This window comes from Xiphophorus couchianus, chromosome 8 (genome assembly GCF_001444195.1).
Source record: "Xiphophorus couchianus chromosome 8, X_couchianus-1.0, whole genome shotgun sequence".
Lineage (NCBI taxonomy): Eukaryota > Metazoa > Chordata > Actinopteri > Cyprinodontiformes > Poeciliidae > Xiphophorus > Xiphophorus couchianus.
Genome location: NC_040235.1, coordinates 24999412 through 25023460, shown reverse-complemented (window position 1 = coordinate 25023460; position 24049 = coordinate 24999412). Strand labels below are relative to the sequence as shown.

Genomic DNA, 24049 nt, shown 5'->3' with positions numbered 1-24049 from the left:
AAAAAATAAAGAATTCTTGATATTGAAGCCATACATGATTTTCCCATTAGAAACCAACGACTGTATATTAAATGTGAACATATACATTTTACATAAAAAGTATAATTGTGTATGATTTATGGAGTTTATTAGACTCACTAGTAATTTTACACGTGCTTCTTAATAAATTTGAATAAACAAGAGAGAACAAAGTGGACTATGGCTCCAAATATATCGCTGATTACTGGAACTCCAGACTGCACTTCAAAAACTTTGAGACCGAAATATGACTTTTCCATTGCTGTTGTTACATACAAGCACAAAATTACTCACATTCTTGCCCAGACATGGATTTAAGATTTTTTTTTATTGTACTGTTACCATGGATTTTATACTGTGATGTAAAATAAATGTAATTAAAATAAATAAATAATTTAAAAGAAAAATCACACAAGCAATTATATTAAACTAAAATCTGACTAAACATTAAAAACTTTTTTTTTTTTTTAAATTAAACTAAGAAGTTTGCTTCTGCTCTTTATCGAGACGGGCTTCTCGCAAAAGATAAGAATCAGTCCTAAAAGACATGTTCATTCATATTTCATTACTAAAATGATGTAACATTTTTTTTGATTTTTAGTTAACAGGAAAACCTTTTTTCCCCCATGTTCCCACTGGTGTTTTGAAGATTTATTTATATACTTTTGCCATCGCCCTCATTTTTAGCCGAGACTCGCTATTCTGGTGGCGACTTCAAAACATTATTATTTCCAGTTCCTCAAACTAAAAAAACCAAAAAGAGCAGCTATAAAAAGTAAAAAATAAAAAAACAAAGACATAAGGTAATTTGTAAATAAATACTATTTATTGAAAATATTGCCTGTAGTCAGTCAGAAACAAAAAGACTTGTTTTCTCCTAGAACAGAAAGTGAGGTCGACCAATCAGGCAGCAGCCCTCATCGTTGCTGGAATGAATTATCAAGTACAAGCCTCCTTCCAGGTTCCCTCTGAGGTCCGATGAATCAGCACAGAAGTTCCTCTTACTGCTTTAAAGACAGCTGAGCCGTGTGTGTGTGTGTGTGTGTGTGTGTGTGTGTGTGTGTGTGTAAGAGCATGCATACGCTGAAATACGATAAGCTTGTTTCCGTAAAGTTCATTGCACGCTGTTGAGCCTCGTGATTCATGAAAGTAAGACAAAAATTTTAAAAAACTAATCGAATAAAAACATAGATATTCTCGACACGAGGGACTTCCGCTGCTGCTGCTGCGTTGGACAGCGTGTTGGCCCAACGCGTTGACCGCAGCGCCGCCAGTGGTGAAAGTAAGCAGCTGAACGTGAGAGCACGACACAAACATGGATTTGTAAAAAAAAAAAAAAGTAACTGGCACCGATTACATAATGCCCAGTTTGTTTTAAGTTAGTCAACATGATTTTCTGAAGGTTCGCTGCAAATTTTATGGACCTAAATTAAAAGAAATAAAATAAAATAAAATCAATTCATGGATTGGAAGGCATTATAAAGACGAACAAGCGAAAGTGTCCTAAATCTAGGAATGAAGGTGTAAGCGAAAAGCATGCAGCAGAAACCTGCTATTAATACGTAATTAATATTAGCTTTAATTTGTGACATTATAACACTGAGTAGGAACAAAGACGTGCCCTTAAACGTCCCGTTTTCTTCACAATCATCACTCCTGACTGTTTTTTAAATTATTTTACACAGTTTTACCTTAAAAAGAGGTTTTGCATATTCATTGACGCGTCTGATTTAAACTCGTGGTTCAGAACTCGCCAGCCCACGTAAAGGTCGGTGGGGTATTTTTCTGAATAGCCCTTGATTCGACTCAATATTTACTTTCACCACCGAGCGTGGCCGACCGCACGGCTTGTTTGAGTTGCGTCGTAAAACAAGAACAAAAAAAAAGCAACAAAAAGTCGAATGGCACGAAGAAAAGCCGACCGTCACAGCTGAGAAGTCTCAGGAGTCGTTCGCGTCGCCGACCGAACGAAGCACCCTGCGAAACGGGCGGCGCCGTGGCGACGAACGCGGACCTCAAACGCCGAGCTTGTTGGCTTGCGTCAGCACCACCTTCAGCACGGGCATGAAGGCGGACGTCTCGCTGAAGTTGCTGCTGCCGACGATGTGGGTGTGGATGTTCAGGCCCTCGGCGTAGGAGCGAGACTCGATGGTCCTCGCTATGCTGTGGAGTCCTCCGATGATGGCAGGAGAGAGCTGAGCGGAGGAGAAACAGCAGAGTTAGAAATAAATGAAATCCAAAGCAACCGACTGCCTTCAGAAGTCTACAGAGGGATATTAGCAGCAGGCTAAGAAAAAAAAAAGTTTTCTCATTTAGAGAATAAAGTCATAATGTTGTGAGAAAATCTTGTTGCGAGAATAAAGCCGTTGGAACAAAGTTGTAATAATACGAGAATGGAGTGATAAAATACAAGAATGAATTCATAATACTACCATAACAAAGCGGAAGTAGTACAAGAAAGTTGCAAAATACGAGAATTAAATAAAATGAGAAAAAAGTCGCAATAATACAAAAACAATGTCGCAAAATATGAGAACAAAGTCATAATGGGAGAAGAAGATCGTAGGAATACAATAATAAAGTTTAATTACCATAAAAAAGTCGTAAAAACGAGAATAAAATCAAAATATCAGAAACAAAAGTTGTGATAATACAATAATAAAATCATGATATGAGGAGAATGTCATAATAATACAATAATAAAGTTATATTATACCAAAATAATGACTTTTGGCATGACTATATGACTTCTATTATACCAAAATAAAAGTGTATTTATTTTTGGTATAATAAAAATAAATATTTTTTATTTATTTATTTTATAAACTTTATATACAACAATATGAAGTTGTAAAAAGTAACAAAATTCTCACAGAGCAGTTTAGATGAACTCATGTATTAAAGGGGTCTAGTCAAAGTCAAAGAGGTGCACACATGCTCGTCACCCGATCCGACCGTCTTCCGACCGTTTTGCGAAGAAACATTTGCGTCGATGTCGCCATAGCAGCGAGATGCACTCACCGTCTGCTCTCTGAGTTTGTCGTAGAGCGCTTCCAAGCGTTTGTTGGCGTCGTCGAGCTTCCTCTTGGTTTGCTGTGAGGAGAGGACGGATAAACGAAAGCTCACGTGTGTTAAACAGAGACGGAGGACAGGCAGAGCTCGTCCACGACACACTCACAGGGTCGGCAGCTACGGCCAAGCACTTCTGGATCAAACCCTCGAACGTCGTCTTCAGCACCAGGTGTTCGTCGGGGATGGGCTTCTTCATAATCTTCTCAGCAGGGATCGACTGCAGAGGCTGACGGGAGCAAACGGCGGCCACGATTAGAGGCATTGTACGTTTAAAAAAATAGAAGTATGTACATTTTGCGCAAAGATATTTTTAGACTCATCCCAGAACTTTTCTAAACAAAAAAAAAATTGCAAATTCCTGAGGTTCAGATTGAAAATTTGCTAGAAAAAGACGTCAGAAATTTTCTAGAAAAACAAGGACATTTCTGAATTTGAAACGTTAAAATGTGCCAGGGGAAAAAAAATCTCCAGAAGAAATTGTTTCAAAAGTTGAAGACTTCCTAGAAGAAAAACTAAATTTTGAGATTTATCTCAGAAAGTTTCTAGAAAAAACAAGGGAGGTTCTGAATTTGAAACGTTAGAAAAAAGACGTTTTTCATAAGTTGAAAATTTACCAGAAAAAAAACACAAAATTTGGTTATTTATCTCAGAAATGTTCCAGAAAAACAAACCTGGAAAATGTTCAAAAGCCAACCATTTTACACTTTTGAAGCTCAGACGTTTCCAAGGTTTTTCTAGAAAATTTCTTAGATTAATCTCAAAGTTTCTGAGCTTATTGGTGGAAATTTATTCATTTATCTTTTCCTATCTACAACCTATCTCCTATCTCAAGTCGAGACGCCATGGACAGGTCCGGTGGAACTTCCCCCTCAGGTTGTTGTTAGATTGACCCGAGACGTCCGTACCTGGATGGCGTCTCCTGTCGGTGCTCCGGGTGCGCCCTCCATGTTGGAGTTGGGCATTGAGGCGTTTATGCTTTGACTGGGGAGCTGTGTTTGGTGCATCCCTGAGTATGGGCCCTGGGGGCCCTGCAGACCCTGCAGCACATCCTGGGGGCCTCCAGTCGACATGGGCTGAGCCTGGGGGTCGGCGCCCGGCGGGGCCAGAATGGGAGCCGTGATGGGGGCAGGTGGGGTATAGTTCTGTGGAACCTGCTGTGGAAAAATAAAATCATGAAAATAAAATATTTGCTCTATTTCAGCATCTAAAAACTCCTGGACTGGTCAAATAAGGAAAGGTGCGTTCCAGACTACATGTAGGTCCATTTGTGGTTTTGGAGCCTTTGTGTTGTTTGAAGATTTAGTGTTTTGTTTGGCCTTTTAAACACCAAACAGGTGGGAACTTTGTGTTTTTCTCCAATCTGTCTTGAATCTTAATGGACAAAATTTGTCCAACAACTGGGGGCGGAAAAAAACCCTGTCTATTAGTGCATAATTTCTGCAACACTAATGTTAGCATGCTAGCTAAGTGAAACATGCTAATGGTCCACGGATGGAAACATTTATATAATAGTAATACCCAGTTTTTTTGTGTTTTTTTAAAATAAATAATGAATGCAGACTTACCTTCTTCTTTGGGGCTCGGGTCAGAGCTGGAGGGTCGTTCCAGCCATTCTGGGGTCCTACACACACACCCCCACAAGCACACACACACACACCTCAGCTGTTTGTTTTAAACTTTTCAATATTTGCCAACACACAATGTTCCAAATTTGGCCTTTGACTCCTTTAACAGAGCTAGATAAACTCAGACACAGCTAGAAAACGCTTCATTATTCAGCATTACACTGTACATGTACTGTATATTTATACACAAACATTTCATATAAAACCAGTTCTTCATGAAATTCAATATCTTAAAAACTGTTAACCAAGTATAACAATCATTTAAATTTCACATAAACATACATCAGTGTTTTACTAATGAATAAAAGCGAAAGTAAAGTTTGATTTCTTCGCCGGACTGTTTGACAACCAAAACAAATCAAGTGCCGACTCCTTGTTGATGAATCATTCTGAGATTAGAGACCAATGCGGTCTTTATTGCACCATTAATTTGTAGTCATTGCCAACAGAAAGCCATGCAAATTAACTTCACGTCATTTCTACATTTTCCCAGTAAAGATTTCTGTCTGCCAATCAGCCAATTTTTTCATTTAAATCTTTTTTAGTTGAGCATCAGATAATTGTTTAATCTGTGTCTTTAGGAGTCTCTACTAACATACACTTCTGCCAACAAGGACAACACATTTTTTTAAGTTCATTATTATTTATTCATATTATTTTAATGTTTTTATTACAACCATCAACTGTTTTAAAAAATTGTTTTTAAATGATGTTCTTATTTTTCTATTATTTTTTTAACAGTAGGGCCAGCCATAGCAACACAATGAGGTTAACATTAGCATTTTAGCTAATTTTGACATGTAAGCTAAAGATAACCTGAGTGGTCACCGTCAGCCAACATGCTACTGAAAGCACAGGTGCTATTAATAGCATTGTAGCTAACCTTAGCATCTTAGCTAAATTTACCTTGAACACTAGTGTTTGCTCAGCAAATGGCGCAAGTCAGTGATAGCCCAGATGCTACTGATAGCATCTTAGCTAACAGTAACATTTGAGCTAATTCTATATATTCTTATGAGATGCAACAAAAACTATCTGACGTTTTAAGCTGCTTAGGCATTTACACTTAAACCTGAGGACTGCAGAACATTCAGGTCAGTTTTTATTTTTCAGAAATTTTCTAGTTATTATTACGATTATTATTATCAATACCACTACCTTTTTACATTTTTTTTTTTTACTTTTAATTTGTACTTTTTTAAAAATTTACTTTATCTTTATTACCATTACTATCATTACCTTTATTTTTTTATTTTTTAGCATTCTTAAAATATGTAATATGCTTATTTTTACTACTACTATTTCTGACACTACCTACTACAACTACTATCATAAACTAATGTGAATCTTTCTCGTTCAGCTCCCTGTGAGGGTGAGTGAGCTGGTTAGCAGGACAGACAGAGTGAGGATGATCAGAGCCATGCAGACCTGTTCTCTTAGAGGCGGGGATCAGCCCGGGGTCGGAGTCTAGCTGTGTACCTGAGACTCCGCTCGGTGGAGGATGGAGAGGAGGCGCCATGTACGACACGGGAGATCCTGGCCCGCCGTGCTGGAAAGACGCTCCGGAGGACGGCGGAGCGGAGAAGGAAGACGAGGCGGGAAAGAAAGGAGGGCGAGAGGGAGGAGAGGAGGACAGGCCGTGGCTGGCAGGAGGCTGTCCCGGATAGAGAGGAGGCGAGAAGGGCTGGGTGTACTGAGAGAGGAAGCCGGGGGGCTGAGGAGGGGAGGAGGGCTCAGCAGGAGGACTGTGAGGAGGAGGAGCGGTAGAAGAGTACTGAAGAGGCTGATAGACAGGAGCCCCCCCAGCTCCAGGCGGGTACTGGTTGATCTGGGGGTAGGCTGGGAGGCACATGGGAAGTTCTGTTAGTGGAAAAACCTGCTGCAGTTCAACAAAACAGCTGCGACGTGCAACAGGACGGCTTCACTGCATGCTCTACGTGTAGCTAGAGAGGAGTCAGCGAGCAGAGAGCTGAGAGCTCACACGGACGAGTCAAAGACATTCGAGAATCAGACGTTAGAATCTAACGTTTCCACAGACAAATGTTCTAGAGAGCAGAGCTGAAGGCGTTCACTGGAAATGACATGTCAGAGAAAGTTGCCCCTACCCTGCTAGTTGGACTGGAGGTCAGAAGGATGCTACCTTCTACCTTCAGCCTCCTTTTTTAAAATTTTTTTTAAAAAAAAGACAAATCTTACTGTTTGGGAATATTTCTCTTCATGCTCTGGATTAAAAACGCTGCCAACTGTCACTTTCATGAAAGGAAGCTGTTTTAGAAGCCCAGTTGGCAGGATGCAGACAGGAAGTCAGTTCAGCAGGTAACAGCTGAGCAGATAACCTGAATATTAGCTTGTACACATGTAAGAATTCATGGCAAAATAAAGCATAATATTTTACACAAACACCTGAAATCTAATAGCAGAGCTAATTTTTAGCCTAGTGCTTTTGCTAACATGGAAAAAATAAAGTTTAATTAGAGCTTCTGCTAATTGTCATGTTTTTATTTTTTTGACCACTTTAGCATTAGCTTCTGCTAAATATCATGTTGGTTTAGCATTACTGGAACTCTAATATTAATTAGCGTTAGCAGAACTAATGAAGGCCACATGAAATTTCTTGCAAGTAAAACTACATAACAGTAAGTTTAATTTGGATTACATCTTTAGGGTTAGCACAGCTAACGTTTTAGCTAGCGGTTCCCACCACTGCCTGGTTCTGATAGCAAGCTGTCAGAATACCCAGTGCCTCATAGTGTAAGGAGCTACATCAGGTCAAGACCTCAGAAGTGCTGATTTGGTCATATTAAGCCTGATTAGTGTATCTGGGCATCACAGGAGCTTCGTTTATAAGTTCTGCAACTTTGACTGGATAATACACATCATCTATCTGGTTTCCAAAACAATAAGACATGGAAAGTCACGTTCACATTAACGGCTTCATTACACCAGAAGACCAGTAACACACTTGGAGTTCCACTTACGCTGGTACTGATGGGAGTACATGTAGCCAGGAGTGGAGGAGGCCGAAGGGGCTGCTGGTGTGCTGGAGGCTGGCAGGCCGTACATCGGGTTTGGAGGCTCCACCTGAAAGATTGAAGCAATTTCAGCGAAACGAAGAGCAACAGGAAGAGGGCGAGCTAATTATCTACTAAGCTGGCTCCCACAAAAATCCATTCAGCTACAGCTTGCGGTTCATTATCAAAGGACGGCAAGTATTTACATGTATAAAGAAAAATGCAAGTCATGCAGTGAAATAATCCAAACGAAGACAGTTTGAAGATGCATCAGAGCATCAGGAAGAAAGAGGAAACGGTTGGCAGGAAGGGGCTACAGAAGAGGGCATCGCCATAACAAATCAACTATTTTGGACATGGAGCATGGGTCCAACAAATAAAAGCCGGATTTATTTATTTAAACAAGATGCATGTCGAGTCAGGGATGGAGGTTTGTGTACCTGCTGGTCTGGGGTGCTGCCTACATGAGGAGGAGGAGGGACATTTGGGAGGGCTGTGGGAGTTTGGTTACTCCAGGAGGTGACGGTGGAGGCAGCCTTCACCTGAAGCAAACAGAGACACAGGGTGATGCCACAGAGGAGGGATGGCCACAGCATGGGACAGAGGGAGAGGAACACCGCCAGGAGAATACCACTATGAAGACGAGTTAAAGGGAAAGCTTCGCTTTTTAAAAAAGGGATGGAGTACCGATGAGCGGTGGGAGTGAGCTGGACAATTCTTCTTATTTAAAGCGGCAGTAATGGGTGTTTTTCAGGCACATGGTGTCATTTTATAGCACAATCATGTTATCTTCAGTCGCTATAAAAATGATATTTATGCTAATATGACTTCAAAGAAATTTGACTTTATAATTTAACATCTAGAAATTGGGCCTTTGTCTCTTTAAAACCTCCTGCTCTTTCTGCAACTCCGCCTTCAGGAAGTCATCACAACATGGCTCCTTTATTAACACTTTAGCAACATTTTTACCACCATTTCACCGAGAAGCAGCTCGTACAATTAGTTCAGCAGATGCTCAGTTCCACCAGGTGTCTGCTAATTGCTGCTGGTTAGTCTGAAGGAGCTGAGTGGGGGAGTCAATGAGGAAGGCAACTTGGAGGAAGCTTGGAAACTGTAGGTCTGAGGAGGCGCTAGGTCCACCCAGGTGTTTTGGAGAGCTGAATGGTTGCCATGGAGATTAAAGGATTTCTCAAACATTATAAAAGAATCAAAGCAACTCCGATTAGGTTTTTGATGAGGGAATAACATCATAACATGGTGTAAAGCTAAAAAAAAAAAGAAGTTGATTTTACACAATACTGCCCCTTTAAAAAAACGACTTGTAAGAAAGCCCTTAACCCTTTGACGGTTCGTTAGGAGAACATACCGGCTGGTAATACTGTAGCTGAGATGGGGCAGAAGCAGGCGTAGGGCCCGGTGCTGGAACTCCTGCAGCAGGTTGAGGGACCAACGCCGGCTGGACCTGGGGGAATGGATGCTGGGGGAGAGCTGGGCGGCCGGGCAGCTGAGACTCTCTGTGGGTTTGTGCTGGCGCTGCTTGCTGTCCTAAAGCCCAGATGAGACGGTCCCGAAGCTGCTGCACCGCAACCTGGACGGATGGAGATCGAACTGAGACCCAACACTCGCACGGCCTGGCTTAGGTCCTGCGCACTTGAACCCTTATGTACACTTCGACTGAGTACACACTTCATAGAGGGGTGTAGGGGGTCATTTTTTTAAATTTTTATTAATTCACCAATTAGTGCATACGAAACAAACATTACAGACTAACAAAGAAACTCTAGTGTATTTAGGTTGAACTAAACCAGGGGTCACCAACCTTTTTGAGACTGGGAGCTACTTTATGGGTACAGAGTAACACGAAGGGCTACTTGTTTAATACAGACATACATTTTCTTGGTTCAGCCTTTATAACAATAATATATATATTATATTATATATATAACATGTATATATGATTACATGCTGCCTGATCATATTTATGTTAGGAACCACTGACAATAGTTATCAGAAATAATTTACCATGGCAGATTTGGTTAATTGCTATTATGTGATCAGAAGTTCTTAGTTCAGAGTTTTAAGTTTGATTCCCTTTTGGAGATTTTCTGTGTGATTCTAAATTGCCCACCAGTGACTGAGAGTATGGATTGTTGCAGCTGCAGCTGTACAGCTGGACGCACTGTGAGATTTTCCTTAAAATAAAAAAAAGAAAAGAAAATGTATTGCACTTTTTATTATCCAACCCTCTTTACTATTAACAAAATTGCGGAGATATGAACAAAACTCTCACTGCACCTGACCTGCAAGAGCACAGCCACCTCTCCAACGCGCATCATATGCGCGTCGCACAAAAGCAGCACAAACCTAAACTACTAAAGCAGCGCACCCCTTTTTTTCTTTTTTTTTTTACACAAACGATGCTAAATAATAAAGACATGGAAGCGAAGCCTATATACGCGTGAGATCCACGGAAAGAGGTGGATGTTGATTCCCAGGTTCAGGTGGTGTCAGACGCCCAAAGGAGGAGAAGGTGAAGCAACAATGTTTGCTTAATTTTTTACTTTTTTGGGGAACGTTTCGACTAGATTAAATTATTTAACCCGCAGTCTTAGTGTGACGCTCAGGAAGAGGCAGATGTCAGCTAACGGGTGACCCATCAGCTCTCCAGTTCGGGAAACATCAAAGAAGCTCATAAACCGGCGACCCGCCAGAACCAAACATGGTAAAAAGCTCCGCCGGGATCCAAACGACCGCTTAGAACTACGGGAGGTTTAAACTCTGCTCATTCATTTTTAGCTTACAGAAAAAGCGCCAAGCCGGCAAATAAACAAAAGCAAACTGACCAATCAGATTTAAGCTTTGGCGTGCCCTTTGACCCCCACAGACTCAGACGTGACCTACGTACAAGATGTTTTGACACATAAGATCTTTTTTTTATCTCCACAATTCTGTTAATTGTAAAAAGGGTTCAATAATAAAAATTTCAGAAATTATTCTTTTCTTTTTTTACTTCAAGGAAAATCTTAAGGCAGGCAGAGCTGGTGCAGCCGTACAGCTGCAGGCGCTGCTGCCCTCCGATAAAATCCTGCAGGCGTCTGCGCTTAGTTCACTTTAACTTTAACCATAGAAAAGAGTTTTATGCATAAAGCAATTTATTTTAAACATTTTTTATAATTGACTTTTTTTTAAATTCTAAATATAAACAAATGTTATTATACTTCAATGTAAAAACATTAAATTAAATATTTTTTTTGGCAGTGCTCCCTAATGACAATGGCTATTTTTAGAACTTGCTCCGCGGGCGACTGACAACGTCTCCTCGGGCGACCGGGTGCCCGCGTTGGCGACCCCTGAACTGCGTTGGCGACCCCTGAACTAAACGAACCATGCTAACAGCTGTACTGCAGACCTGGTTGGTGTTGTCGGGCAGGTATGTGATGGCCGTGGACAGACCGCCCTGAGAGGCCAGCAGGCTGGCGTACTGGCTCATCTTCTCAGCCAGCAGGATGCCGATCGCTGCAGGTCCGGAGTGCTGGGTCAGCTCCACCGCCCGACGCAGCACCACCACCTTCTCCACCAGGTCCTGCGGCAAACGAAGGTAGAAAAGGGTGGAATAATCAGAATGAAACAGGCTCAGGATCCATCTATATTTCGGCTTTTATGTTTTTCTAGACACGTCTATCACCATCTATGGTTTTCTAGACACGAAAACCACAGATTATGTTACCAAGATTTAAAATGTTTTTATTAGCTTAATGTTTTACACAGGCATGCCAGTGATGCTGTTGTTTTGTTAAGGCATATCGAAACTGTCATTGAGATTTTTGGAGTCTAAACAAACTAAAAACCTCATACTTTGTATAAAATCTATTTTTTTATATTTCAATTGAATTAATAATGGGTAACACCAAAAAGCTCAACAGCGCCCCCCCAAAATTCAGTCAGGCCAGTCAGTGTATAACATAGACATTGGAAATAAGTAGTGGACAAAAAAAAAAGTCTCTTCAAGTCAGCGACCAAAACCAACAGGAAGTTTATTGTTTATCATTTATTATGAAAAACTCAAAAATTTTAATTTTTTGACTGCCTTGATGAATTTCTGCTGATGATGTTAAATAAAAATAAAAAAACATTCTCCACTTTTTGTTCCATGAAAGCGTCAATAAATATCAGTAAACTCAAATATGATTAAATGCAATTACTGACTGCAGTCTAGTGATATAAATCAGTTTTTTCCTCAAGTGGCGTCCTGAAGAAGCATATCTAAGAACAATAATTGTGTTTGTGGTGCTATAAATGTTGTGCAATGTAGTCACTGCACTGCAAAACTATTTATTACCTAAAAAATAAGTAATTTTCTGTTACCAAAAATAGTACCTCAAAATATTGCGATAAAATTCAAAGTCTATATCTCCCACCCCTACAGGAAGTCGGCCATTTTGATGCCTCCTCATTCAGGTTGCAGCGTGCGTTAAGACGAAATCCACAAACCTGCAGGGAAAGAGGGCAGTGTCCATCCTGAGCTCTGCTCCAGCAGGACACCAGCTTCTCCACGTTACCCGCACAGATGTAGCACAGACAGGCCTGAGACTGGAGCTGTGGGTCCTCTGCTGCCTCCAGTCTGCTGCCGAGAAGGTCTGACAAACGGAGGCGTAAAAGAAGGTGGTAAAACTGGGATAAGTTCATAACAAGAACAGGCGTGTGACGCCTCACCGCAGAGGGAAGAGAACTCCTCGGGCCGAGCGTAGGTCATGACGGCAGCCATAGCCTCCCTCCAGTTCTGCAGATCGCACGTCTTCAGGATGTCGTGCCAGTCTTTCATGACCACGGCGCTGATCAGCTGCGGGACAGAGGCGCACTTCCATCGTAAATAATAGGCTCTCTTTAATAAGCAAACTCTCCCAGCTGTGTTTTTTTCCCCCATCCAGGAGTCACCTTGGTGATCTTGCTGTTTGCTTTGGTGAAGTACTTCCTCTGGGTTTTCTCCAAGAGGTCGGCTCCTCCGGCGATTGCCAGGATGATGCTGTCTGCCATTCGGTTGTCGTGGAGACAGAGCTCCACGGCGCCCTGAAAGTCTCCAGTCAGCAGGGCCTGAGTGATCAGCCCGTCCACATCTAACGAAAAGGAAGAATTTTTTTTTATATATTAATAGTAATATTTAAAAAAATATTATATGGAAAATCTGCATAAAAATTAAAGTCCTGGTTTGATCAATCTTCAAAAATGGACCAAACGTTATTTCCCCAACAATTAAAGCCAAATTCGTTCCAATAAAAAAAAAAGAGTTTAATTTGAGCTTCTGCTAAATACTTTGTTGGTTTAGCACATTAGCATTAGTTGGTTTAGCACATTAGCATTAGTTACTGCTAAATACTTTGTTGGTTTAGCACATTAGCATTAGTTGGTTTAGCACATTAGCATTAGCTACTGCTAAATACTTTGTTGGTTTAGCGCATTAGCAATAGCTACTGCTAAATACTTTGTTGGTTTAGCACATTAGCATTAGCTACTGCTAAATACTTTGTTGGTTTAGCACATTAGCATTAGCTACTGCTAAATACTTTGTTGGTTTAGCACATTAGCAATAGCTACTGCTAAATACTTTGTTGGTTTAGCACATTAGCAATAGCTACTGCTAAATACTTTGTTGGTTTAGCACATTAGCATTCGTTGGTTTAGCACATTAGCATTAATGTGGTGCCCATCACTGACAAAGCTGTCAGTGCTTCACGGCGTATTGTGTTAGGTGCTACATCGGTTTAAAACCATACCTTAATTATGTTGTCATGAAAAAAAAAGAGCTTCATTTGACAAAAATATTTCAACACAGTTTTATAGAATCTTTCTCTCTCTTCCTGAGCCGGCGTGGCGATACCTTGACTGACGCTGAGATGGACTCCCCCTGCAGGAGTGGGAACCGGAGGGGGGATCTCTGCTGGCGTCTCAATAGGACTGCTCTCCTCCACTTCCACCTGGGCTATCAGGTCCTGAAGCATAAAACAAAATGTTTTCTACACAAAACTAAAAGCTGAGGGCTGCACAGTGGCACAGTTGGTAGCACTGTTGCCTTGCAGCAAGAAGGTCCTGGGTTCGATTCCCGGCCGGGGTCTTTCTGCATGGAGTTTGCATGTTCTCCCTGTGCATGCGTGGGTTCTCTCCGGGTACTCCGGCTTCCTCCCACAGTCCAAAAACATGACTGTCAGGTTAATTGGTCTCTCTAGATTGTGAGTGTGTGTGTGAATGGTTGTTTGTCCTGTATGTCTCTGTGTTGCCCTGCGACAGACTGGCGACCTGTCCAGGGTGAACCCCGCCTCTCGCCCTGAACATAGCTGGAGATAGACACCAGCAACCCTCCCGACCCCATTAGGGACAAGGGTGAACAGAAAATGGTTGGATGGATGGAACTAAAAGCTGCAGAATAACTTCAAATCATTAAAAAGAAGACTGAGAGAGGACATGCTTTGATGCAAGGAGTCCAGCAAAGGCTCAATTTTGTGGTCCAACACATTTTAATCCAAAGCCATACAACCAGAGAGGCTAAGAGATGCACTTTTCACAATGGAAAATAATTACCTTCAGGACCAAACAGGGAATTTTAGTTATTGGTAAAGACAATTAAGATGAATCTAACGTCACAACTACCACAAATGGCAAATCAAAATTCTCAGGTGTGTCACGATTCAAATTCAAGTTTCACAAACCACTCAGAAAACATAAAGAACGGAGTTAATGACCAATGCCCAGGGTTGACCATTCATCTTTCACTTCATAGAAGAGACCTCCATATCCTAAAATTATCTTCCTTCTCATACTTCTTAAAAAACAAAACAAAAACACACAGCATCACAACACAGATGTCTTGTATTTCAGGATTTTGTGTTTTTATAGCCATATTCTTGTGTCCTTACTTCCCATCAGTTTGTCTTTCTCTATTACCATCTGATTGTTTCCTTTTTGTGATTGTCATCTTATTTGTAATGCGTTTTATGTCCGTAAGACCTTTTTAAACCTCTGCGACACATTTTGCATCACAATTTTTCACATATGTTTTTTCATATAGTTTTCCAAAACGGTTCTGCAACAAATTGGATTGGAAATAACAGGCTTCAGGAATCACAACACGCAAACAGAGATGTCTCCTGTGATATTTTCAGAATTCAGAAAGTCCAACATGGCGTCATGTTGGATATGCAATTCTTGCACTGCACAAAAAAGCCCCAGGTTTCACCGTTTTCAGTCAAAACACTGCTTTGTTTGCCTAAAGCGACCAACACACTTACGTCTACGATCGTTTTTTTTTTTGTTTTTTGTTTTTTTGAGACTTACTTACAAGCCAAGAAAATTTAGGGAAGTTCTTGTAACTTAAAAAAATGCAACCGAGTTCAACTGAAATTTTCTTTTTTCGCTGCCGTTTCAACGGGAGTTATTCAACATGAACGCAGCACCTTCACTAGAATAAACCCACATTAATCTGACTGACAGATATTCTCATTGATTAATCTCCTCTCAGTGGCTCCTAATAGAGAATCACCAGCGGTATGCAGCGACCTGAACAACTGGCTCCGAGGACGGGCAGCAAGACTAAACCTGCACGAACTTTCGCCAAACAGTGGAGACAATAAACCTTCTCTTCCAGAGCAATTGTATTACAATCACCTGCATGAGCCTGTGTTTAGTTGTGCAGTGATATTAAATGCAGCTTAAGAGTAGTTCTCATCAAAGTGTACCTCATTCAGAGGAATCTCGTCCTCTTCCTCCTGTTTCTCCTCCTCCTCCTCCTCCTCCACCATGTTGGTGTCCAGTTCGCTGTCAGGACCGTCTTCCGGTTCTGCCGGCTCCTCGCTGTCCGGATCTGGAGTGGAGTTCAGCTGCAGCGCGGCTGCAGGCTGGAGGTTTGAGGCAGCGATCAGGTCGAACGCTGCCTCTGGAGTGTCAGCAGGGGGCGCCAGGCTGAGGTCTGCTGGAGGCAGCGGAGAAGCGGAGGCGGACAAGTCCGGCTGTAGAGGAAAAAGACAAGTTTGGGACTGAGACGAGACGAGATGGAGGATCTGAGAAAAAAAAAAATAATACAAAGAAAGAAAAAAAGAAACAAACAACCCAATGTCTCATTTCATTGTGTGGAAACATTTCTGGGTTTTATGTTGTTACAAGGAGTTGATGTACGGAATGGTGGATGAATAAATACAAATAAATACAAATAAATAAAATGAAGCCTTAAATAAAACAAAACTCCCCATATTTATTCCTTACCAGATTTTTCTTGCTACTTGAAAGCGACCTTAAAAACATTTTCCCTGCTCTTCATGGCTGCTTCAAAATTAAATGTTGATTTATGTGCAAATTATTTGGCGCAAACATGATTTTAATTTGCTTTCCGACCCGGAAGTTAGTTAAATAGGATTTTATTTCAGTTCAGATGAGTTGAACTTCTCCTTCGCTCTTTTTTTCACCCCAACTGAGTGAAAATCCTGAAGCTACAAAAACAGGAGAGGAAATCTTGCAACACTTCCTTGTTGCACAACGTGACAAACCCGCAGCCTCAAGCCTGATGATACACAACTATCGTCATAATAGTAATAATGACAGTTATTATTTTTTGCAGAAAATCAATGTTAATAAAACAATTAAATTAGCGTATTTCTTACTAGCTTAGCAACAATCTGCTAAATTGGTATTATATCCGTGAGATGCAGCATTAGTCCAACTCCATGCTGCTTTTGCTCTGAGAAAAAGTTGAGTAATGAGCACAATTTTTTTTTTCTGGACGCATCTCCCCAAAATCCTAAAAAATTACCTTAAAACATAGAAGTCAAAAGTTGCAGCTTACCTGAGGGACGTTAGCAGGTTTCTCCTCTAAAGCTGCTGAAATCTGTAAACATCACAAACACATTTATCACAAGACGTCAAGATGGAAAAAAAAGCTTGAGCTAAAGCCAGGCTGTGTGAATGCAGTCACCTTGGAGGCAACCTCCTCTTTGTTGTAGCCCAGGAGCTCCAGGTACTTGCTGCGAACGTCGCTTTCGAAATTAACCTAGCAACCAAAAATCACTTATAAAAAAAAACAAAAAACGAGTGTGTTTTACTGGAAACTCTTCTTTGAAGCAGATCGAGGCTCCTACCTTCAGGAAGGACCAAACTGTTCTCTCAAACTCGTTCCCAGCTGCGCTGATCTTCTCCTGGCAGAAGTCCACAAAGCCGCCCGAGCTCAGCGTGGCCTGCAGCCGGTCGGAGCGCTCCAAAAAGGCCGTTTCCGTGACGACCTGACTGACGTGAACGACGTGGGACGTGGGCTGCTGAGGCTGCGGAGGCCTCGCGTTCTCCAACGACACCAGCTTCCCTCCGAACTACGAGAAAAAAACAAACCAAAAAACACAGAGTGTAAACGATGGCGGTTTCCACTAAAAAAACGGAGCAGAGCTTCTCGGACTCACGGCAAAGGAGGCTCCCACTGGTCTGCGGATCCACTTGGGGGGCTTCTTCAGGGGGTTGACTGTAGCCGGAGTGGCGGGGGTCTGCGGCAGCTGCAGCGGAGGCAGCGGCGGCCCCGTCCCAAACGGGTCCAGGTTCCCAAAGGAGTTGCTGATCTGAAACGGAGCAAAGTGAGACGCACTGAAAATCTCACTAAATATCGCAACACAAAGCAGAAATGATGACAGATGCAGAAGCAGTCATGCTTTTCATAGTTAGAGGCCCAAGTGTCTTTATGTGTCAGTTTTATACAGACACATAGCTGACATGTGTGGCATGCATGTGTAACCAAATGGAAATTATTGAGCTTCTTTTAATTTATCAGGCGGTTCATTGATTCACTGTTTAAATTGCGACGGGCTTAATAGTGAAGCCCTCACCTGATCGGCGTGCCTCTGGCTCTGCGCCTGGCTGCTGCCTCCCATGATGGAGTAGATGTCGATGTGGCCGTCGAAGCCCGCGGCCGACAGCACCGCGGGGTTCCTGGGGCACCACTGGATGTCAAAGCACCACTGACTGCCAGTGGGCAGCTCGTACAGAACCTGGAGGTTTGGGCCAATTGTTCCCTCGTGAACAAAATGCTGAGAAGGTGAAGAACATTCAGACGAACCGGCGTCACAGAGAGTGGGGGAAGCGTTACCTCTCCTGTGTTGGGGTTCCAGCACAGGATGCGGCTGTCTTTCCCGCAGCTCAGGAGCAGCTCCGGATCGGCCAGGCTCCAGGCGATAGCCAGGACCCCTCTGCGCGAAACAGAGCAGCAGCATTAGACCAACTGGGTCAGGAGTACACTCCAAGAGACTGAAAGGTTTTCACAGCCACTCAGCTCCTTCAGACTAGCCAGCAGCAATTAGCAAACACCTGGTGAAACTGCTGAGCTTATCATAGGAGCTACTTCAGAGTAACGCTGGTAAAGACGTCGTTAAAGAGTTAATGGAGCCATGCTGCGATGATTTCCTGAAGGCGGAGTTTCCAGAAAGAGCAGGAGCTTTTTAAAGAGACAGAGGCCCAATTTCAAAGCGCTTAATTTCAAAGTCAAATTTCTTTTAAGTCATATTCGATAAAAATAGTACTTTTATAACAACTCGAGGTAACATAGTTACTTCACTGTGCTATAAAATGCCTGGAAAATACATAATATTCCCCCTTTAAGCATAGCAGGTGATATGTTTCTGTGTAATGAGGCAGGGTGTGGCCTAAGGAGGTTAACACCCTGCATCAAGGTGAGCATAATTATTATTTTTTCTTTAGAGCCAAACAGCAGATTAAACCGACTCTGAAACGCCAAAAATGACCAAAAAGTCTCTAATATTGACATGCAGCACTCATGATAGATTTTGTTTACTTTTACATGATAAAAGCCTAAATGTAAAGACTCGTGAATAAAGCCTGCCAGAGGAAGGGAGCAGAAGTTTTTACCGCGTGTGGTGCTCTAAAATCTTGAGAGGAGAGGAAGCGAATCGCAAGTCCCACATCTGGATGACCGGCAGCCGGTCGTCTTCTGAGGCCAAGACCAGCTGAGTGGCCACTTCAGGGTTCCAGGCCAGCCCAGAGCAATGCATCTGGAGGCAGACACATGGGAGCACAGCAGCAGGGTGAGACACGCTCCACGACAGGGCTGAAACTGACGGTTATTTTAGTAATCGATTATTCTCATGATTAAGCTGTTAATCATATAAAAAATGTAAAATGCTGCGGATTTTTGATTTAACCACCGAAGCCTTTTTATACAATATTAGAACGGCAACTTGCAGTGCAGATTGTTTATTGCAGTACAAATAAACAAATTATTCAATTCTTTTATAAAAAATTTTATTGCCTAAAATGCAATAAAAGCATACAGTTCTTTTAGTCAATTTAAAATTGAAACTAAACCACTTGAGGAGTTTTGGCTAAAACTCATTTACACACAAAGGTGTTTTTTTTTTATTTTAAATGCAATATATTTTGTACAGTTTCGGCTCTGGATGTGTTGGTTTTGTTTACAGAAATGGCCTTTGCTGGGTCTCTGTACTCCAGTTGACGATTAATCAATGACCAAATAAGTTTGCCGATCGTTTCAACAATCGATTAATCACAATTAATCGTTTCAGCCCCACTCTGTGATGTTGTGCACGCGCTCGGTGGAGGACCTACTCTGTTGCTGTGGTCGCTGACTTTGATAATCAGGTCGTTCTTCCGCAGGTCCCACACCGAGGCCCTGCCGCTCGGGCAAGCCGAGGCCAGGATGTGGTGGACCTGTTTGTTCCACGCCACGCAGCTGATGTCCTCTTGCGGCTTTAAGAGAGAGAAACGACGATATACATTAATACATTCGATAGAATGAGTGTCAGCAGACTCAACATAGATAATATGGAGGGTGAAGCGTGGCAAATTACAAAAAATAAAATAACCTTTGAAATAACTTAAATGTGTCAATAGTTTTTCGCAGTGTAAATAAATACAGAAATAATTTAATAAATATAGAATTCATTATATGTGTCTCATATGAATGCATTCATCTCATTTTAAAGGCTAGATGTTATTATTTCATGATTTCATAAATTATTCCATGTTCCTATGCTGAAGCGTATCATGAATTAACTTAAACTGTCAACATTACCCATCCACCTTAATAGGCGGGATTAAAGAAAGACCCTGGTGTCTGATTGGCCGATTCAAACATGAGATTAATTCATGATGTGCTTCAGCACAGAAACATGAAACAATTTATATCTAGTTTTTAAAATGAATGTGTTTATTTGAGGAACAAATAAACAAATCTATATTTAATAATCTATATTTAATATTTCTTTTATTTTCATTTCCAGTTTTATCAAATTAATGACAATTTAATTTAGTTATTTATTTATTCTAATTTGGCGCTCTTCACGTTCCACAATAATGGCTGAAGGTAATCTCTGTTGCAAGGTTAAGCCTGGCATTTTATCCAACTTGTGTTAAAGCAATTTTTAACTTGTAGCTGAGTTAGGAATTACTAAAAACTAAAAATGCTGTAAGCAGCGTAAACGTACCTGTGCTTTAGGTCCTGGTGTCATTGGAGAGCCGAAATTATTCATGTCCCAGATGTAAATTTCTGATTCATTCCCACCAGATGCAACCAAGTTTGACTGGGGGAAAAATAAAGGGAGAATAGTCAGTATAAAAATCACCTTGAAAAATATCCATAGCCCTTAAACTTTCCCAATGGTTTTCAGGTCACAATCTTGGGTGTTTCATTGAGATTTTTATGTGACGCAAAGCGGCATCCAACTAGGAAAGTGGTTTTCAAAAATAGCTCATAACTAAAACTAAAAAATGTGGCGTGCATTTTATTATTTTGAGACCATTATCAAGTAGAACATTGATATGGATTGAATAGTGCAATGCATATCAACGGAGCAAGTTCGCTCTCTCAAAGTCTAGTAAGCTTTAATTTTGTTCAGAACACTGCATGCTGAAAATGGAAGATGTTTTAAAATATCCAAAATGAGACATGACAACCAAAAACAATAAATAAAAAGGAAAAAAAAAAACAGGAAACCATAAATAAAATATATTATGAATGATTGATCATCAAAATGGAAACTAATGAGCTCATTTTAATTCATCATGTGACTAATTGATCAGCTTATTGCGACAGTTTTAGCAAGTTCTCACTTAAAATGTCAAAAAATAACAATAACAATAATAATAAACAAAGATTTATTGTAGCTGGTGACGGCTGTGGGAAGGAACGATCTCCTGTAGCAGTCTATATTACAGCAAACTTGAAGAAGCCTCTGACTAAAGACACTGGTTTTCCAAGACAGACTCTCTCCTGAAGAGAATGACCTGGGTTGTCTAATCATTTTCTTGATTTTATATTTTAAAAAAGTAACGTGAAAAAGATTAAAAAGCATGAATATTTTTTTCATTGGAGCTAAAAGGCAAATAATTTAGAAAAAAACAATTCTCGGGGCCAGACGGCTACGTACTTGGAAATGGTTGACGTCGAGGGCCCTCACTGGCCCCGTGTGCCTGACGCTCTCGGCTACGATGACGTCGCTCTCTCCGGCCACGATCTTGGCGGCGTCGTACAGGATGACGTTGCCGTTCTCCCCGCCGGCGATCAGCACGCCGGACGGGTGGCCCTGGGCGTCCATGCCGTAGGGGCCCCACACCAGTTTATGATATCTGTGGGAAGCAAAAAAAAAAAAAAAAAATTAAACACGTGAGAGGAGAAAGGGCAACACACACACACACACACAAACAGGAGAATTCAGCCAACAGTGGCGGTGCAGAGAAACTCTTCTCCACCTGTGAGCGGAGGAGAGGCTGCCGCACGACTTCATGTCCAGAGACGGATCAGCCAGGTCCAATTCGAAGAGCTCCAGGGAGGCATTGGTGCTGAAGGAGGCATCCAGCTGCTGTGCGGACGTTCCTGCACAGACAGAACCGGACAAATACGCCATTTAAGTAAATGGGTCTTCCTTTCCTTATAGCGATAAAACCACAGAAGCAAGTCATTTACACAAACCATGGCAACCGAGACTCCAAGATTCATTTATATTCAAGAACAACTTTAACTAGCTGGCTTGCTTGAGAATCTAGCTAGTTTCCTTTTCCTTTTGATACCTTTTGGTGTCAAAAGGTAAAAATAATAAAGTTAAATCCCTTTACTTTTATTATTAGGCTCAAACCTGTCGCTAGGTAGATCGGGTGGTGTTGAGCAGGACTCCAGCTCTGGATGGCTGTGCGGTTGATCTCTTTAAGTTTCATCCTGGACGAAAAAGCAAAACAAAAAAAAACCCAGTTAGAACGTGACATACTAAAATGATGGCAGAACTGGTGAAAGCTGTGCTGGTTTGCTGGGGGAGGGGGAGCCATCATGAAGCTGTTCTCCCGACATCTTTTTTTAGAAAAAATGTAACTTTTTCGACACTACACTTATTCTTACTCGAGTAAACCTTTCTGTACACTCTACCCTCCGTTAGTAGCTTCATTACATGGAGCCAAAAAATGCATCAGATACACACCTGCTGTTTAAGCTAAAGTGAGAAGAACTATTGTTTGTACACAAGCTTTACTATTACTTTTCTTGTTTTCTAAAAAGAAAAAAAGCATTATTTTTAAATCATATTATGTATTGGTATGTTTTTTTAAATACCAGAATAAGCATATAACATAATATTTTTTGTCATTTTAACATATTAAATACAATGTTAGTACCTCAGTATTTTTGTATACCTTTTTTTCTTTACCCTTACTTGAGTCATTTCTTAGGTGGACACTTATTAATTTTACTTAGTGCAACTCGTACTTCAGTGCCAATTTTTGGCTACTCTACCGCTTCTTCATTTGATCACAACATACTTTGTTTTCACGAGAATCTGTGTAAAGTCTACAGAACATTTTAACATCAAGGTGAGTAAACTATTGTAGATTAACAGACCGTGACGCTGCTGTTCAAAGTTAATCATTCTAGAAGCAGAACAGATGCAGCAGGCTGAACATGGGACCATGTTTAGCTCTTCCCAGTCCCGATGAAGTACACGGATGTAACAAAAAGAGAGTGACGGTGTGAATATTTTCAGAAACAATAATAATAAACACCGAAAAGTTGTAAAAAAAAAAAAAAAAAGACCAGTTTTAATGGTTCATGCCTGCCATTTCATGCTGCACAGAATTGTTTATATTGATCTGCTTCACTGACTTCCAGAATCTGATCAGGTTCGCCTGTTCTTAAAGAGAGATTAACCTTCAATGACACTTTAGAAATGTATGGTGTGTTTTTTTTTTGTTTGTTTTTTTTTTACAGTTGAGTCTGATTCTGCGACAGCTTAGTTACAGAATAACAGACCCGGGCCTCGTTTTCGCATGGCTTCTGTGATTCATATAAAGCGACAGCAGGGGAAGCGGATTTCTCTCAAGAAATGAAGAATCTGGCTTGATTTCGCAAGGAAAAAACACCCGAGCTAGCAGGAAGCTAACAGCTGATGCGGGATAACAAAAAGCTTAAAAGACTGGGAACATTAGTGCTGAAACGCAGTCGATGTGTTACTGTCAACTCCACAAGCTATCCGGGAGAGTGTTACCTGTTCTGGTAATGGACATGTTTTGTTTTTCCAGTTAGTACCGTACTAGCTACATATGAAAGACAGTAACAGACCTACACACACAGAGACAGACAGAGATCTTATTACTTCTCTAAAGCGGCTTACCTTCTGATCTGAACCGTTCCTCACATGAACGCAACAGCAGGGCAAACAGACACAACCTCCGGCCTGAAGAAGAAGTTCCCGTTTCGGTTCTGCTCCGATGAATAACGGGTGTGTAGGCAGAGGAACGGGCTACCGGGTCCCGGCTGCGGACTCTCAGGACAGATTTCCACGTCCCCACTGGTCTCCATCAACGTGGCACTAAGCAACAACCTCCTCCCACGAAGAAGAACACCAGCTTCCGGGTAGACGGACCGCATCGTCTTTCCCTTGCTAGCAAGCTAAGAAGCTAGCATAACTCGTGCTCATTTTGATCAAAAGAGCAGCTGCTTTTGATAAAATGCATCTTATTAAAGGATTTTATTTTAATTTTCCATACATTTCTAGTATTTAACGAATAAATGTAAATACTCACACAGTTGTGGAAATAGGAATATGTTTAAATAAAATTATATTTAAAAACTAGCAATACTACCTTATAAACTATCCAAAAATGACAGACATAAAAAACTACACACGCTTCCAGACATCTTATATTTCACGAATTAAGCATATATATTTATACATTGAAATTTAAAGACAGACATATTACTTGCGACAAACGCATCTTGTAGTTTTCTTTGAAGCCAAGGGTTTTTTTAAGTAACCCTACACATTTCGTTTGATCTGAGCATCCTAT

General features: G+C 41.2%; 1 protein-coding gene across 8 annotated transcripts; it reads right to left on the bottom strand.

Annotated features, from left to right (window-relative positions):
* Nucleotides 1-822: 822 nt before the first annotated feature.
* sec31a (SEC31 homolog A, COPII coat complex component) lies at nt 823-23617 on the bottom strand. Of its 8 annotated transcripts, none has more exons than XM_028025470.1 (28): nt 23374-23617; nt 21853-21932; nt 21470-21593; nt 21148-21346; nt 20206-20301; nt 19328-19468; nt 18611-18753; nt 17835-17934; nt 17575-17736; nt 17158-17310; nt 16846-17070; nt 16683-16757; nt 16554-16595; nt 15454-15723; nt 13602-13713; nt 12662-12840; nt 12440-12566; nt 12218-12363; nt 11136-11309; nt 9093-9314; nt 8167-8268; nt 7694-7796; nt 6144-6554; nt 4656-4711; nt 3996-4241; nt 3197-3316; nt 3040-3111; nt 823-2213 (listed from the first exon to the last, which is right to left on the bottom strand). In XM_028025470.1, the coding sequence occupies exons 2-28, from the start codon at nt 21929-21931 to the stop codon at nt 2034-2036; spliced, it is 4059 nt and encodes a 1352-aa protein (XP_027881271.1). In that variant the 5' UTR covers nt 21932; nt 23374-23617; the 3' UTR covers nt 823-2033. The 8 variants fall into 8 exon arrangements, with proteins under 8 accessions (XP_027881271.1, XP_027881270.1, XP_027881273.1 ...); XM_028025469.1 differs by having other exon boundaries at nt 3996-4244; nt 23374-23616; XM_028025472.1 differs by having other exon boundaries at nt 6195-6554; nt 23374-23616.
* Between the last annotated feature and the right edge of the window lie 432 nt (nt 23618-24049).

Coding starts and splice junctions, on each gene's coding strand:
- sec31a (XM_028025469.1), bottom strand. CDS start 21,931: ATGAAACTTAAAGAGATCAACCGCACAGCCATCCAGAGCTGGAGTCCT. Junction 19,469..20,205: donor CACCAGGACCTAAAGCACAG/GTACGTTTACGC, acceptor TCTCTCTTAAAG/CCGCAAGAGGACATCAGCTG. Junction 17,311..17,574: donor GCCAGAGGCACGCCGATCAG/GTGAGGGCTTCA, acceptor GCTCCGTTTCAG/ATCAGCAACTCCTTTGGGAA.